Consider the following 17904-nt stretch of genomic DNA (forward strand, 5'->3'; position numbering starts at 1 on the left):
AATCAGTATATCTTTAAGTCATAGTGATGACTGGTCTTAATATGACGAAATTCCGTAAAGGGAGACTTGAGATATCATGTTCACGGGAAAAAAAAAAAAAGTTTGTGAAGCCACCTTGACCTTTGACCTTTGGCCATCACATTCTACCCAATTCATCTTAAGTGAACATTTGTACCAAATTTTAAGAAATTCCATCATGGGGAATGGAAGGGGAAAGGTTAAAACCCTCCCAAATTGTTATGGTCGACAAATTAAATTAAATTTAACTAATTGAATTCACTTCCTCCATTGTCTTTCCAACGGTCAGATTTCAACTTACAGTATGTATCTCATGAATATATTTGAAAAATCACGCGAGTGTTTTATCGAGGCTTAAAAATTGTCTCCACAATCCAAAGCACATGTTTTCCTCCTGGTTGTTTACTCTTTTTTTCCTTGTGCCAAATTTACCTTTGTGCCATAGCTGTTTACAGCCAAACAGCCGTATTATTATGGTTTGTATAACAACATAGAATCACGAGAGGGGAGTTGATGTCGTGTCAAAGTGTAACCACTGATTATTTACTTGTTCCACTGGGACAGTTTAGTGTAATTGCACTCTACACACAATGTGCTCCTGAAAATAAGACCGTTTTTTATTTATTTTCTATCTCTCCTCTGGGATTTCAAGGTCTGGAAGAAGAAGAATGTGCTTGCGTTTTGATTTATGTGAATTATCAAACCAAGCCGGAGCAGGGAGTTGGTTTACAGACAGAAAGGTCACTGGTTCAAGTCTTGCACGTCATAGTACCCGGAAATAAATGTTTTAAGTTTTGATCGGATCTGACAAGCGGTTGAATAACGAGACCCACAAGGACCATAGCAGTAATAATAATAATAATAATGATGATAAACATTATTTGTATAGCACATTTCATACAGAAAATGCAGCTTAAAGTGCTTTAGATACAATGTAGATGGAAATAAAAACATGTTCAAATGTAATGCATATAAAAGAACACAAAAATATAAAGTAGCTCTACTCCATTTTACATTTTTTAGGAAGAATTGCTGCTTATTATATCTTGAAGGCATTTTTAAATCTTTATTCTAATCCAGAGCCTTGTTTCTTCCTTTCATTGATGTACTTTACATCCATATATGTAAAGACAAATATATCCGTACTCAGTCGATCAGGCTTCTCCTTTTCAAACCACTGACAGAGCGGAGATGTTTCAGCTGTTTCCTTTGTTTCCTCTCCTTCCTCCTTCCACTTCTCTGTTTCTGTGGGTGGCTGCGAATGGGATCTTCCGTTTGATCTGTTTCTCCTGCGTGATAATCCCTCACACGTCCGCCCTCGCCTTCCAGGATGAGTGTCGCTTTTCTGCTGAGCGTACAGAAGCTTTGAATGCCAACGTTAACGCGCTCAAAACATCCGGTGGCGTTTGAAGGGGCACTGCAGGAGCCAAACATCTCTATTTGAACATTTTACAGCACAATGTCAGATGCAGATTTTAGTCGACGGCACAAACGGATGGTTCTGATTTTTCTGCTTTTGATTTAAATGTCCCCAGTTTTACTCGGTTCTTGTTCTTTGCGTCTCTGATGTTTGCACTATTGCCTCTAAGCTGCAAGGTGCTCGGTTTGAATCCTCATTTGGATTTCCAGATGTTCTCTGGAGTTCAGTGCATGTCTTAAAGCAGCTTAAGTGTGTTCTCCTGTGATGGCCTCTCGCCCAATGTCAGCTGGCATTGGCTCCAACTCTCTCTAAGCCCCTTAAATGATCAGCAGTATAGATAATGGAAGGATGTAAATTTGAGCCACAAAGATCAGTTTTCAGGAATGAAAGTTCCAGTTTCTTTTCTTATATATATATATGTATATTAGAAAGTCAGATACGTAGGTTTTTATCTCTGCACTCTGGTCTGAATCTAAACTATTATGATGTACAGCTAAACTCTAGCATCCCAACGTGAGACCTGAGATAAGCATCGCTATAGAAATCAGACAGTGTTGGTTGAGAGAATGTCCCTCGTTCAGCTCTCTGACTTTTTAAATCCTCTCTGAATACACCATCATTCCTATTCGTTGGCTTGAAATGGATCAATAACTCTTTGGAAATGAACTCGTCCCATTAAAATGCAAATTCCACCGATGTGCTGCTGTTCCAGTTGCTTCTGAATCATCCCTCCCAGTGCGAGCCAGTTCAGGCCGGGGCTAATCCGGCTGCGTTTGCTCCTGCCAGAAGTGTGTCGGGGTGAAACCAGAGTCACGGCTGACGTCAAAGCCGAGGCCTCTTTGAAACGCGGCTCATTATCATTTTAATTACAGGCCGGGAGTCTGGGAAAGAGGAACTAAATGAGAGTCATCCACGAGTTATTCTGTGTCAAATTAAGGGTTAAAACGTGGAATATGGAATTTAAACTCAGGGCTAAAGTGAAGTCCTTCAAGGCAAGAACAAGAACAACAGTCAAGATGCATGGAGGTCTCGGACAAAACAAAATAAAACTTAATTCGAGGGACAAAAGAAAGATTTTAAGATTTTGAGGCTCAAATTTAAGTCTAGATTTTTAAACAAGGTTAATTTAGGCAACTGAAGCCGAAGGTTTGTATGACGCAGGAAAAGTGTAAAAGTGAGGAGTAGATTTAAATTCAGAGCGACATGGGGACAGATTTATAACTTTAATGGCAGCTGTTTGCTGGAGCGTGTCATTAACATGTTAAATTACAAAGCTCACCTCTGTAATCCAGTGGGCGGGTCTCCCTCTCTCCCAGCAACCTCCCAGAGGATGCTGGGAACACCAAAATAAACTGGAACATGCTGGAACACTCATATCCCTGCCAGGGTTTTCACATTATTTTCAATTAACAATTGTTTGTCGTCGTTTAATGAAGTGAAGTCTTTAATTACCCATGATACCTCGCTTCCTGGAACAGAAACGCTGCTGCTGTAACAAATCCACCAAACTCTGTTTAGAATTCTTCATATTTTAAAAGTTTCCTCAGTGAATATTGGAGATCTAAGTGTTTTTAACTGATCTACAGTTTAGCATTACTGTTGAACCTGATTCTGACAGTTAAAGATGCAACTATCAGTCAGACCCACTCACCAAAGTTACACAGAGGGTTCAGGGTGAGGAGTGGAAATAAAAGAGGAAACATTCTCTTTCTCCATTAAACAGATTTTAATCAAGTTGCCGGTTTGGGCTAAAAACGTGTTGCTTTAAGAGGAGCAGAAAGATGACTTCACTGGACTGTTGACGTAATTCCTTGAACTTACATCATCTACTGGGGTCAAAGCCACAAACTTTTTCCAATCACTCAGGACATTTTCTCCTCACATCATCCTCGTGCTCTGAAAGTTTAATTTCCAAATAAGTCAATAAAAGTGATAGTTCCCTAACTTGGCTCACGTACGCTGTACTTATGGAGGGAAAGTATCTCCCACTGCCCGTCCAGTGTGGCTGAAAGCTGGCAGAGCTGCTCAGCTCTACGTGCTCCGCTGGGTAACAGCGTTTCCAAAGATAAGTGCCACCTAAAGATTAATTTTATGTTTAGACATTCAGTGTTTAATACTTCTAAATCACAATCATGGCAAAAATCCCAAAAGAAAAGGTTTGTTGGGTTTAAAGCCCCATTTCCTCAGCAAGAGATTAACCAGGAGACAGACCACTGATCAACAAGAGGAATTGTATCATAAACAAGGAAGAGGAGGAGGGAGAACCCTCTAGATTTAAGATTTTTTTGTTTTCACTAGATGACAGGAGATAGTTGACGACACTCGGCCCAGAATAACTTCACGTCACGATGATGGAAAAAACAAAGTCCCACATGTTCTGCACAGCAGGTCTGGGCCTGTTCAAATACACAGCAGTGCATGTGAGCACTGCTGTGTATTTGACCCATAGAACATTGCACTTACCTCAATTTCCAAACGTTTTTGTCAGATATCAGCTAATGAAGGAGACTTTGCACCACTGCAATGGAGCGCAAAGAATTTAGCTGCACAGGACTGTATACATGACAAATAAAACACTTTGAACTATAAATATCAAACTTAACTGTGGAAAAGAACTTAAAACAGCACTTTGCTAGTTTTCCCTGCACAACCCTGCAGGACGACATGAGTTCACAGTCTGGAAACTGTGTGAGCTTCAGTAGCCTGAGGTGTGTGTTGTGGGTCTGTGGCTCTTTCGACCGACATCTTAAGCTGTAAATCTAAACCAAACATGCTGTGAATTGTGTAAATAAACCAGATCTGTCTGTGCCCGGAGCAGGAATGTGCTCGCCTGTGACCATGTGTGTTAGAAAACACCCAACACTGCCCCAAAAGTGATTTAATGAGAAACTGAAAGGTGAAAGCAGAAGCCGGACTGTAAAATAAGATATGCTTTCTTTGTCTTCGAGGGGATTTCTTTATCCTCAGGAATGAAACCTGGTGCAATAAGTGAAAGAAACTCAATCCTCTGAGAAAAGGTGAAGATGTTTTATGTTTAACCTGCGTTACAAGCTGAGTAAATAAACTCAGGGCAGATCAAACAGGGACAGGGATGACTGAGGGCCTGCAACGCTGTTTCCCACACTCTGTTGTATGGGCTGTGCTATCAGGTTTAATATCAGCACTGCACCGGGGCCCCCATGTGCAAATCTCAATGTCAGATCATAAAACAACAAATAAGAAAACACAACGACAAATGAGAAAGCCCTCAGATCACAAAACAACAGTTCAAAAAATGAATGAACAACTATGGAAAACATAAAATGTAGTGCAAAAATGATATAATAATTGATGCTGAACTTTTCAAAAATAAGTGAAAACTAAATCAATATATAGGTGAACACATTTTTTAAGCCATTTTTTTATTTCTTCCCATTTTACTTGGATTAATTTCTTCCGGAACTGACATTTCCTAAATTGTCTTTGCCTCTAGCGCCCTCTTATGGAACAACTCCACCCATACACTCCCTGTCTGACTAACCTACTGCGTTTGTTTCCATTTTGTATCTTTTTTATCAGCTATTTACTGGAAAACGAGCGAATTATATCATCAAATGACTGATCCGGCCTTTGAGGGAAAAAATAAATCATTAAACCAGTGAATGATTTATCTTTAACCATGATACACTCTTACTCTATGGAGCAGAGGTCAGGTTAATTATTAAAACATTATAAAACTGCTGCAAAGGTAAAAGTGGAAAAGGGGAAAGTGGAGCAGATGTAGCCATGTTTACGTCGGAAAGATCAACACCAGAGGGAAAAAGACAGATAACTCACAGTTTGATAAGCAGGAGACTATGATAAACACCTATATGTGGACACAGGTGCTGAACTAGAATTACAGTTAATGTAATAAGCTTCCACCAATAGAAATACAGACTGAGACTCTTTAGATATTATTTGATTCCATTTGAAATGTGGGTTTTGTTTATGTTGCACAGATCACAAAAGGTTGCAGGTGGGCCTGTAGTAAATAAATCAAGTCTTTAAAGGAATTAGAGGAAAAGTGTTGGACAGGATATATAGAGACGTTATATGTTAAGGAAATAAAATCAGAACCAAATTTATTGCCAACTCAGTTTTCCATATAGAAGGATTTAGCTTATACAAATATACTAAGTTGAAAAATAGATAAGATAAGAGAGGGGAAGGGAGGAACAAGAGCAAAGAGTGAAAAGTTATATAATAATATTCATTTTATAAAAAAAACGTATAAAAAAGTAAATAAATGTAGCCAAGTTTGAGACTTTTATTTTGAAAGTGCGTGCAGTCGGAAAAGGGTCGCAGCTGGTTTCTCTCCCCTGTCCGCGGGTGTTGGACTCAGTTGAACCGCAGGGGACAACAAACATGTCTTCAGGGAACCGAGGAGACGCGTTGTGCTTCTTCATCAACGGGAACAAGGTGCGTTCCCTGTTTATCTGGTGAATGTGTCTGTTTGTGACGTCGGTAACTTCGTCAGACTGTGTAACGGGAACGGGCTGAAGGAATAGAAGCCCCCCCCCCCCCCCAAAAAAAACAACTTGTTAGACAACATTGTTTGACGAGCTGTACCTCAGTTATATTTGAAGTGACATCCACTGCATTTAATATTAAATTGTTTAAATAGCTCTGAAACCACAAAAGCTGCAAGTATTATTTACAGGAAACGTTTAGGAAAAGTTGTTAAATGTCTCGATTTCCACTGATATTCTGCTTTTAATTTACAATAATGCTGGATAATGTTTTTGGGTAAAATTCTATTTCTAACTGATATGATATATATATATATATATAAAAAAAAAAAATACTGTAACAATAATATAGGGGCAGATTTAACCCAGATCACATTGATTGAAATGCAGTCATTTTTCTTAAATTATTTATACTTTTCTGAAGTAAAGCATTCTAAGTATTTCCAGGTTCAACCAATTACTTATTAATTAGTATAAGCTGATAGAGTGGTTTATTCAAACAACTACAGTGGCTAATACTTTATGTTTTATGTAATACTGTACATGCCAATATTGTTAACACACTTTAAAATGAGTATTATTTTGTATGAAAATAAACAGTTTGAGGTAATTTGATCATAAAGTTACTTTGGGTAGCACCACATCTTCCTCCTGTTCAACTGTTAGGAACCATGTGGGAGTTTTGAGCAGGATGTGACCTATTAAAACCCAAATTAAACCAGTCTACATGACAACGTATTTCCACATGTGCAATATAATGAAGTTTAGAAGTACTACAGTATTTCTCCTGTGTTAGCTTTTCTTGTCGGCTCTGTGTAGAATAACAAATCTCCTGTATCTTTGTGCTTTCTGTCCAAACAGGTAACGGAGAACCATGCCGACCCGGAGACAATGCTTTTGTCCTTCCTCAGAGAGAAATGTATCCTTCCCAACTTTAACTCTTTTAATCCACCACCATAAATAAAGTTGTATACATAATTCTGTTTCATAAATCCCTAACAATCACATAACCTGTTGCTGTTTACACCACCTGTTGATCATTCCCTTGACTGCGACCCCAGTGAGGTTGACTGGAACCAAGTATGGCTGTGGGGGCGGAGGCTGCGGCGCGTGCACCGTCATGGTGTCTCGCTATCAACCTGCCACCAAAACCATCATGTATCCTTTAACCCAAACCACATGAACCTGGAGAATCACCCGCAGACACAGGGAGTACATGCAAACTCTCAAGTCTCATTAACTCAGGCCAAGTACTCATTTTTGGGCCTTTAATCTTAATCTAATACTTCCTCCATTTGCAGTGGACAGATACAATTATTAAACCTAAATTTAAAATGTCATATTCTACACTTATGTATTTTATTAGCTGTTAATTTGGTATTTGCTGTAAACACAGGGAGAACATGCAAACCACACACAAGGGAAGACCCCATCTGAACTGGTAACTTCTTGTTGACGGGCAGTAGAGCTAACCACCAATGTTTACAACCTAACAACTTTATTCTCGTAAAATTATGACTTTATTCTCATAATATTACCCCTTTGTTCTCTATACTTTGTCGTACAAATACATATACACTAATTATACTACTAATAAAATAAAATAAACTGCTATGAAAAAAATGGGGACCCAAGTGGATCCAGGCCACATTTGTAGGTAAAATAATATGGTTACACCAACTCCTCATTGAATAAAGCTAAAGCATACTGAGCCCATAGTTAAATCTGTTTTCTCGCCCCTCCACTAGAATTTAAAGCACATGCATCATATGTCAGATCAGCACAGTTCTCCCTCACGTTACCCTCAGACACTACTCGGCGAACGCCTGCCTCCTGCCGCTGTGTCAGCTCCATGGAGCCGCAGTCACCACGGTGGAGGGCATCGGCAGCACCAAGACCAGGATCCACCCCGTGCAGGTCAGAGCTGGATCATTCATTGTTTGTTTGCTACGTAATGTGAATTAATCTTTGACTAGGTATTAAAACGGCCTTTGTTGTGTTTACAGGAGCGAATAGCGAAGGCTCATGGGTCCCAGTGTGGCTTCTGCACTCCGGGGATGGTGATGTCCATGTACACGCTGCTGAGGAACACACCTCAGCCCTGCATGGACGACATCACCCAGGCTCTGGCTGGTTCGTTTGCTTTGTTTTGTCCCATTAAATCAAACCTGAACATTTGATGAACACTAGATGGCGCCAAAGAAATGAAAAAAACATAGATATTTGTTGTCTATACACTATTTACTGAAAAAGTAAACAAGCACATACATCTGAAACACCTCACCACTGTGTTTCGGTGCTATTCAGGTAATTTGTGTCGGTGCACTGGATATCGCCCCATTGTTGATGGCTGCAGGACCTTCTGTCAGGTACAGAGCTATATCCAGATCCATATCACAGATTCTTATCTTACTCTGTTGGTTTATTTTAGTACATTTATGTTTTAAATTACTGTATGTCTTTATCATTTTATTGATTATTTTCCCATCTTTTTTTTAATCATAATTTTTAATGCTTTTAAAATGATATTGTACTTGTTATGTGTTTTGTCTCATTTTAATAAAGTTTAATTGAATGAATGTATGAACAGGAAACCAACTGCTGCAAAGCCAATGGAGCCGGAGACTGTTGCCTCGATGGAGAGAAAAATACTGAAGGAGAACCAAAGCAGGTGAGTTCATATCTTTCAAATATTATTTTTCTCTATCCCCCTTCTAAAATATATATCAGTGCTTTTATTAGTTTTGTCTTATTTCTGGTCGTTTGTGAAAAGCCTTGAGCTGCACTCACCTTTATGAAAGGTGTCATACAAAAAAAGTTTGATTAATTTATTGAACAGGAAACCAACTGCTCTCAAGCCAATGGAGCCGGAGACTGTTGCCTCAATGCAGAGAAAGATACTGATGAACCAGAGCAGGTGAGTTCTTGTATTTCTTTATATTTTTTCCATAATTTCTTTGTGCTTCTATTTCTTGTAGATTTAACCAAACTCCTTCTCTTCTTTGCCTTTTTTGTCTTTCTGTAACTTTTTTTCACATTTATTTAATTCTGCCTCCTTATGTCCAGGAGAAGCCCCGGCTGTTTGATAAGGACGAGTTTGTGCAACTGGACCCGACACAGGAGCTGATTTTCCCTCCTGAACTCATCGTAAGTTTTCCAGATAGAGTTTCCCACAAGCTCTTTGGTGTCAGCACGTTTAGAGAAGAGGCTAATTTAAATCAAACCCTTTGACAATAATATTGAATAAACAAATTTCACATTTCTTACAATTAATTTCAATGTCATCGGAAACCTGCTTTTTACATATATTTTCATTGCTTTCAGTTTTAAGTAAATTATTGCAAAATTACACTTTACACTGAATATAATAATCGCTGTATAAGAACGTCCCTCTCTCTCCAAAGCTGATGGCGGAGGCAAGGAACCCACAGACACTCACGTTTCACGGGGAGAGGATGACCTGCGTGTTCCCTGCCTCTCTGGAGGAGCTGGTGCAGCTGAAGAGCAGCAACCCCAAAGCTCCGCTGCTCATGGGAAACACCAACATAGGTGAACGTTGCAAAAAACACTTCATCCTTTTCAATTTGATGAGAAAGATGAGATTCATTCAGACTCATACACGTGATGTAGCCTATTCTGATCCACTACAGGCTGAACACTGTGAATATGGGCCTAGTTTGAAGATATGCTTTCTAATTAATTGATTGATTGATAATGTTTATTGCTTTTCTAAACATTTTATACTCTAAAAACTAAGCCAATACATTTAAAAAAGGATGATTCCTTTTTCTAAAGCCCTAGCATTATGGAATTTTGGCTCCTCTTTCCTTACTTTAGTTCCTGAGACGTTCCCTGGCCTAACCCCTAACCAAAATTATTAAATATGGTTAATTGCTGAATGTGAGTGTGAGTGGTTATTTTTTTCTGTATGTTGGCCCTGTGATAACGATCAGAAAAATGTGACCCAGTTAATTAAACTGTGTTTTCTCTGCTTTGTGTCAAAGGTCCAGATATAAAGTTCAAGGGCGTTGTGCATCCGCTGATCATATCCCCAACCAGCGTGATGGAGCTGTATGAGGTCACTCAGACGCCACAAGGTACACAGACTAACTGTGCTTAACAGTGCAAAAGATTTCAATCTTTTTAGTGTTTACCAGTGAATATATTTTTTTTCTGCAGGTGTTTGGTTGGGAGCGGGTTGCAGTCTGTCCGAGGTCCGCTCTCTTCTAGAGAAGCTGCGTCCTCAGTTTCCAGAGGAGAAGACCGAACTCTTCACAGCCCTGATCCAGCAGCTGGGGAACCTGGGAAGCCAGCAGATCCGTAACGTCGCTGTAGGTCCACTTAACTCTTACACTGCCAATGTCTATTCAGTCAGAAATGCTCCTGTGTTTTTCTCTCTTTTCCTGGTTTTACCCGATTTTAATTAATACCTTTTCATTGTTGTTTTAACATATTAAGACTCTTGGAGGCAACATCATGAGTGCGTACCCCAATTCCGACCTGAACCCAGTTTTGGCTGCAGGGAACTGCAAACTGAGTGTCATTTCCAGTGGTGAGGTTTTATTGAGAAATTAGAAAACCTGTGACGGCTTCTAGAGAAAATGTTTTTTTTTATCCTGATTTACAAGCAGTTTCCTAATCCACCAGGAGGAAGACAGGAGATCCCTCTGCATCAGGATTTCTTTGTAAGCTTTGGGAAAACCGCCCTGAAACCTGAAGACATTGTACTCTCGATTTTCATTCCCTTTTCCAGAAAGGTACAAAAAAACTTGCACACTTAATGGTTATCTTTGCTCCGATGCTCTTAAAGAAAATAAAAGTGGGATATAATGTCCCGTTTGTCCTGCAGGGGGAGTTTGTTCGAGCCTTCCGTCAGGCTCCGAGAAAGGAGAGCTCCTTCGCCACTGTGACGACAGGAATGAGGGTGTTTTTCTCAGAGGGATCTCGAGTGGTCCAGGACGTCAGCATTTATTTTGGAGGAATGGGATCGACCACAGTGAGTGCTGCCAAAACCTGCGCAGCTCTCATCAAGAGGTCAGTGGGACCTATATCGCTCAATGTGGGATAATCTGTATAATCTGTACTATTTTAAAACAGCAACAATGAAAACCACACTTTCAGGGTTCCCCTTGTCTTTCCCTCAGGCCATGGGACGATGAAGTCCTCGGCCAGGCCTATGACGTCCTCCTGGACGAGTTGGCCCTTCCTCCTTCGACCCCCGGAGGGAAAGTTGAGTTCCGGCGCTCACTGACTCTCAGCTTCCTCTTCAAGTTTAACCTGGAGATCCTGCAGAAGCTCAGAGAAATGGTAAATCTTCAATGCCACATTGTAAATACTGCTGACACAAGCACCTGAGAAGAGTTTTCCCTTTTACAGAATGTGATCACAGATCAGCTTCCTGAGAAGATTCAGCCTTTACCCAGAGAGATCCAGTCCAGCCTGCAGGAGTTCCAGGTCCAAACTTATTGTATCTCTACATCTTAAAAGAACAAGAGTTAGGTGTGAAATACAGCTGACAGCTTCCTCTTCTCCTCCTCCAGCATGTGCCGAAGGACCAGAACAACCAGGACCCAGTAGGCCGTCCCATAATGCATCGCTCTGCCATCAGCCAGGCCACAGGTGAAGCCGTGTACTGCGACGACATCCCCAGAACAGACGGAGAACTCTTCCTGGCTCTGGTCACCAGCTCTCGAGCACACGCTAAAATCACGTAAGGGAGGTTTCAGGGAGGTTCTCGAGATTAGTGATTATTTTCAAGTCTGCCATTAGGGAAATTCTTTAAATTTGGACTAGTTTTCACTTGATGATAAGATTTCAGTGGTCAAAGGTCTCATTGACCTCGTACATGTGTTATTTTGAATGAAATATGTCAGGACCAGCTCTCGAGCACACGCTAAAATCACGTCAGTGACAATTCGGATTGTTTGACTCGCCGTCTCATTTAAATCTATTGATCTTATTTTTAATGTGTCTTTTGTCCACCAGGGGGATGGATATGAGCGAGGCTCTCCAGCTTCCTGGTGTCTTCAACGTCATCACAGCCAAAGATATTCCTGGGAAGAAAGTCCGTGAGATGTTTGGATATGAAGAGGAGCTCCTCGCCGAGACAGAGGTGGAGCATATATGTTTGTGTGTTTTTGTTTTAGGGTGTGGATTTTAAACTATTTGTATAGAATATTTAAATAATAGTTATGGACTGTTTGACACACGACTATTAATTATCCTTCAGTTTCAACACCTTGGGTGAAAGAACAGGTCCAGCAGATACTTGTGATTATCTTGTTTAATATCTGCCAACGGTGGTTTTACCTCCACTGATGTGTGTCTTCAGGTGTCGTGCATCGGTCAGATGTTGTGTGCTGTGGTCGCTGATACACGGGTGCACGCCAGGCAAGGTGCAGCAGCCGTGAAGATCAGCTACGAGGACTTGCCGGATCCCGTGTTCACCACAGAGGTCTGTGATCATGTCCAAATCTTCATATTTATGATCTCATTGTTGAAGATTTAATATCCTCATGGTGTTTATCCACTTCCGCTGCGACAGGAAGCCATTGAGAAATCCTCTTTCTTCGAGCCACGGAGGATGATACAGATTGGAAATGTAACCGAGACTTTTAAAAGTGTTGACAATATTCATGAAGGTAAATATCTCTTATCTGTATCTGTACATAAATCACGAGGAAACTTGAAGACTGACTGTCTTTGTAATTGTTTTCCTCAGGAGAGGTTCGACTGGGCGCCCAGGAGCATTTCTACATGGAGACTCAGAGCATGCTGGTTGTTCCTGTCGGCGAGGAGACGGAGTTCAACGCTTTCGTCTCCACTCAGTGGCCGACTTTAATTCAGGTGAACCGAGACGCCTGGACACTGGCAGTTGTCTTTCTTAGATTTGTTTCCAAGTTTTGGAGGCAGGAGATCTACTGGAATGTTCTGAACTGGAATTCATTGATTTCACCACAGTTTTAAACCATTTAACAATTATTTTCCTCTTTTTAGAGATTGTTTGATGAATGTTGAAAGCTTTTGTCTTATTTCCTGACTGCAGGATGCGATAGCGGAGACACTGGGCATCCCGTCAAACCGAGTCACCTGTCACGTCAAAAGGGTCGGCGGAGCATTCGGAGGGAAGGTCACCAAAACCTCCATCTTGGCTTGTATCACATCTGTGGCTGCTTGGAAGTAGGTGGACGATATTTTCTGGGAAAACAACAATCGGGTTAAAAACAAATTGAAATGAAATGAAATCATACCAAGCTAGAAAGTTGTGATGGTTGGTGTTTTAAATCTTTTGTCCAGGACCAATCGTGCAGTCCGGTGTGTTTTGGAGCGAGGGGAGGACATGCTGATCACGGGAGCTCGTCATCCTGTCCTGGGAAAGTACAAGGTACCAAGACACTCTCTCATTTCAGGGAGGTTCTCAAGATTAGTGATTATTTCAAGTCTGCCATTAGGGAAATTCTTTAAATTTGGACTAGTTTTCACTTGATGATAAGATTTCAGTGGTCAAAGGTCTCATTGACCTCGTACATGTGTTATGTTGAATGAAATATGTCAGGACCACTGATAGGTTATTCCAGATCCCTAAAAATTCTTCAAATGAAACAATCTGAGAAAGAAACGTTGTAACTCTGATGTGATCCGGCTATTGGTGGAGCTGTGGGAAACCCTGATGGTGTCTTGCTACTTCTTTCAGGTCGGTTTTATGAACGATGGAAGGATCATGGCGGCAGACATCCAGTACTACGCCAATGCTGGGAACACTGTGGATGAATCTGTTCTGGTTGGTGAAAGTCATTCTTTTACTTCCAAGTCTCTCATAGTTCTCACACCACATAGTTCTCATTGATTTTCTTCCCTCTGCAGGTTGTTGAGAAGATTCTGCTCCACATGGACAACGCATACAACATCCCCAACCTGCGAGGCCGCGGTGCCGCCTGCAGGACCAACCTTCCCTCCAACACGGCCTTCAGGGGCTTCGGCGTGCCCCAGAGCATCATGGTTGCGGAGAACATGGTGAACGACGTGGCTGCGGTGCTGGGACGCCCTGCTGACCAGGTCATATTCTGCAGACGTGATGCAATTTTGCACAGGTTGATATGGGGGAGCTGGAAGTCAGTATAAAATTCAGTAAATTAGAAAATGCTTCTCTCAAAATGCTATTTTGAAGAAATAGCAAAAGAAATTTGGTCTTGCAGTTACAGCCAATTGACAGTAGGTGGTGTTGTAGACCAAGAGCACCCCTACATCCAGCGTCCTCAGGTTGATATCTTACTCTTAGATCAGATTTTGATACATTTTTCAAATTTTACCACCAGATTCGGGAGACCAACATGTACAAGGGGGTGTCACTCACCCACTACAAGTTTGAGTTCAGCCCAGAGAACTTGCTGCGCTGCTGGGAGGAGTGTAAGACCAAGTCTGACTACAGCAACCGGCGCCAAGCCGTCGACCAGTTCAACCAACAGAGCTGCTGGAAGAAGAGGGGCATGTCCATCATCCCCATTAAATATGGCATCGCATTTTCTGAGGGCTTCTTAAATCAGGTCTCTGGGATTCAGCTTTAAAATTTTTTAGCAGAGATGCATCCGCCTGGTTAACTTGTACTTTACAACATTTTTTCAACTTATACAATATGTTTCCTGTGTGTTTGTGTGAAAGGCAGGGGCTCTGGTCCACATCTATAAAGACGGCTCTGTTCTGGTAACTCATGGTGGGGCAGAGATTGGTCAGGGAATCCACACTAAAATGCAGCAGGTACTTACGTGTGCAGTTAAAAGTATCACGGGTACAATACCCGTCTGTAACCCTAAAAGTGTTCTGTCCTCTTGAATTCAAAGCAGAGCAGTAGCTTCATGTAATGATGGAAAACTTTATCTTAAAATCACCTGTTTCAGTGCCAGCCCAGATTTGTCTTTGTTTTATTTCACCAAATTTAACATTACCGAACATTTTATTATTTTATAAGCTCACAATCTGTTCCCTGTGGGCTGTTAGGTTGCCAGCAGAGAGCTGCACATCCCGCTCTCTAAGATTCACATAAGTGAAACCAGCACCAACACTGTTCCCAACACCTGCCCCTCCGCTGCTTCCTTTGGCACGGACGCCAACGGCATGGCGGTCAAGGTAACGTCCAGGTCCCGCAGTGAGATCTTCTGTTTCACACACATTGGCAATGAAAAAATAAAATATGTGTATGAATCTTATTCGTCTTCTTTGGTTCAGGATGCCTGCCAGACTCTGTACCAGCGACTGGAGCCAGTCAGGCAGAAGAACCCCGAAGGATCATGGGAGAGTTGGGTAAGGTTAATCCCGAAGGATCACATGGAAAAATGTTGCATTTAAACAAAAACACCATCCACAGAGACATGAATTTATCAATATTTGTCTTTCAGGTCCAGGCAGCATTTTTTGAGAAAATCAGTTTGTCGGCCACTGGATTCTACAAGTGAGACACTGAAATAATTACTGGATGAACAAATAAACAGTGACGCTCTTCATACCTGGCGTTGCACGTTGATGCCAGGTATGAAGAGGGTCGATGATGGATTCCTGTTTGTCCTCAGAGGTCTAGACCTTTACATGGACTGGGACAAGATGGAGGGTCAGCCTTACTCATACTACACATTCGGGGTGTGTTGCTGTGAGGTGGAGCTGGACTGCCTCACCGGAGACTTCAGGGTCAGAACGAACAGATTTCATCCTTCAAACAACGTAATGGGAATTGTAAGCTTGAAGACTAGTTTGAAAGAATTTAACTTTTTGCCTCTTGTAGACTTTGAGGACAGACATTGTGGTCGACATCGGAAGGAGTGTGAACCCCTCTGTGGACATCGGACAGGTGAGACCAGTTTTATGTTTTAAATATAGAGTCTTATGGACGTTCCTGCATTTCCCCCTTTCTTTCCTCCCTCTCTCAGATTGAAGGAGCCTTTATGCAGGGTTTGGGTCTCTACACTCTGGAGGAGCTGAAGTTCTCTCCCTCCGGGCTCCTGTACACTCGCGGCCCTTCCCAGTATAAGATCCCTGCGGTGTGCGACGTGCCACTTCGCTTCAACGTCTACCTGCTGTCGGACTCCCACAATCCCAACGCCATCTACTCCTCAAAGGTTTCTTCTGTTTAATTTGTTAACCCTTTTCCCGTAATTCTGTACGTAAAATACTGTGTTTGCAAATTCTCACGAGTAACTTTCCTCGGTGTTCCTCTGTCGCTGCAGGGAATAGGAGAACCCGTCCTCTCCCTGGGCAGCTCCGTGTTCTTCGCCATCAAGGACGCTGTGGCCGCTGCTCGCTCAGAGTCCGGTCTCACTGGCCCATTTCCCCTGGACAGCCCAGCGACAGCAGAGAGGGCCTGTCTGGCCTGTGCCTCCCCGTTCACTCAGAAGGTAGTGATAGTAAAATACTATCACTCTGGTCAGTGACATTTACTCTGACACCAGACGTGGATTTTAACAACAGTTGCAATTTAATCAGGCTGTCCACAGACATAGGTTAAATTTAAGACTTTTTGTTTCAACTTAAAATTGAATTTATTACTTTATTATTTGTTTATGTTGTTTTCTATTTCTAAGTGGAATCCAGATGAAACAGCAGTTGAGAGGAAGACATAATCAATTTAATTCAGAACAATCTGATAAAGAAATACATGAAGTCACTTGTTCTTTCTAATCCATTAAATAGAAAAGTAAACTTAGTGCCACACAAAAACTTTAGCAATTAAAAATGACAGCCATACATTTGCCATTTATTTCTGTTAACGTATATTTGTTTGTTGTTTTATTTTGTTGCCAGATTGAAGCCGACAAACCAGGATCGTTCAAACCGTGGGCCTTGAACATCTAAAATTGGAACTGCGATTTTCTTTGTAATCAAAGTAAAGAAATATTGACTGTGAACTGAATGTAACTCATAATAATCACCTGATAAGGTTGTATTTTTAATACTTAATAAGATATTTTACCTTTTCTTTTAATCAAAATCACACTAAGCTCAATGTGAAATGAATGTATTAAAAGCAGTAGATTTCACAGTACATATGAATGTTTTTGCACATCTGCAACAGAATAAATAATTATATTCCAATACATATTTGAATATAGTAAATAAAACCATCGTTTGAATTGTTGTTATTCAGCACCAGGACACAACCACAGAAAACAGCCTCTAACTGATGAGAATATCGTTAGAGGTGCCACAGTGGAGAGTCCATCATCGTGTGTATACTAACCCTGACTTGTCTCCTTGTGGACCGAGGACGCTCACACCTGAATGCACCACGGAGTCGCCGTCCCGTCCGTCTGAGATGAGGCCTGCAAGAGCAACAGGAAGGGGTGTTCATCAGGGGTTGGCAAAAATACCAGTAAGGAGAAAGCACTGGGTGAAAACGTATGATGGAGGGTAAAACTTAGTTTAAACACTTAGTAACTTCTACTGAGCAACAGCGCCCCCTGCTGCCTCACATGGTGATAACCTCCTTTTGGCTGATGAATATAAGCATTTGTGGTGTTTGGATAGTTTATGGTTAATTTCTTTTTCAGAACGGGCTGTGATAAACTGTATTTATTTGGTCAAATTATTGGATATACAGCATTGACTGTGATGTATAATGGAACTGAGGTCAGCAGTGGTTGTGCCCAGTTTCTGCAATTTTTCACATTTGAACCTAAATGAGTTGTGACAGTGAATTGTGAAGACCGACATGTTTGAACAGGTGTAATACAGTTTGGGTTCTGCTAGATAATTTAGTTTTCAGCTGTGACATCAGTTTGCTTGTTCAAACATCTCATGTCTGGCTTGGTTTTAAAATATGCTGCCAGTCCTAATCCTGCTCGTACCATCTCAGTGAACTGATCCTGACAGGCCATGCAGATCTTTTCAGCTGTAGCTGGGGAGCTCAGTGGGAACGTGTCGCCCAGTCCTTTCTCTTTGCGAGCCTCTGCGATGGCTGCTTTGATGGCAAAGAAAAGAGTGGAGCCGAAG

The 17904-nt window shown here is 41.4% G+C and overlaps 1 protein-coding gene across 1 annotated transcript; it reads left to right on the forward strand.

Moving 5' to 3' along the window:
• The first annotated feature begins 5752 nt into the window (after positions 1–5752).
• On the forward strand, positions 5753–17011 carry LOC132996488 (aldehyde oxidase 1-like). The gene is made up of 36 exons (XM_061066776.1): positions 5753–5878; positions 6790–6847; positions 6990–7086; positions 7737–7845; positions 7935–8061; positions 8236–8297; positions 8519–8599; positions 8768–8845; positions 8995–9075; positions 9333–9477; positions 9933–10025; positions 10108–10259; positions 10387–10480; positions 10576–10685; positions 10778–10962; positions 11073–11235; positions 11305–11382; positions 11469–11638; positions 11914–12040; positions 12260–12382; positions 12473–12569; positions 12650–12774; positions 12974–13107; positions 13225–13312; positions 13622–13708; positions 13792–13983; positions 14244–14471; positions 14587–14682; positions 14923–15051; positions 15151–15225; positions 15321–15373; positions 15492–15606; positions 15701–15766; positions 15846–16034; positions 16143–16310; positions 16717–17011. Exons 1-36 carry the CDS (start codon positions 5825–5827, stop codon positions 16765–16767), a joined length of 4080 nt encoding a protein of 1359 aa, XP_060922759.1. The 5' UTR covers positions 5753–5824; the 3' UTR covers positions 16768–17011.
• Positions 17012–17904: the final 893 nt, after the last annotated feature.

Source organism: Limanda limanda, chromosome 23, assembly GCF_963576545.1.
Source record: "Limanda limanda chromosome 23, fLimLim1.1, whole genome shotgun sequence".
Taxonomy (NCBI): domain Eukaryota; kingdom Metazoa; phylum Chordata; class Actinopteri; order Pleuronectiformes; family Pleuronectidae; genus Limanda; species Limanda limanda.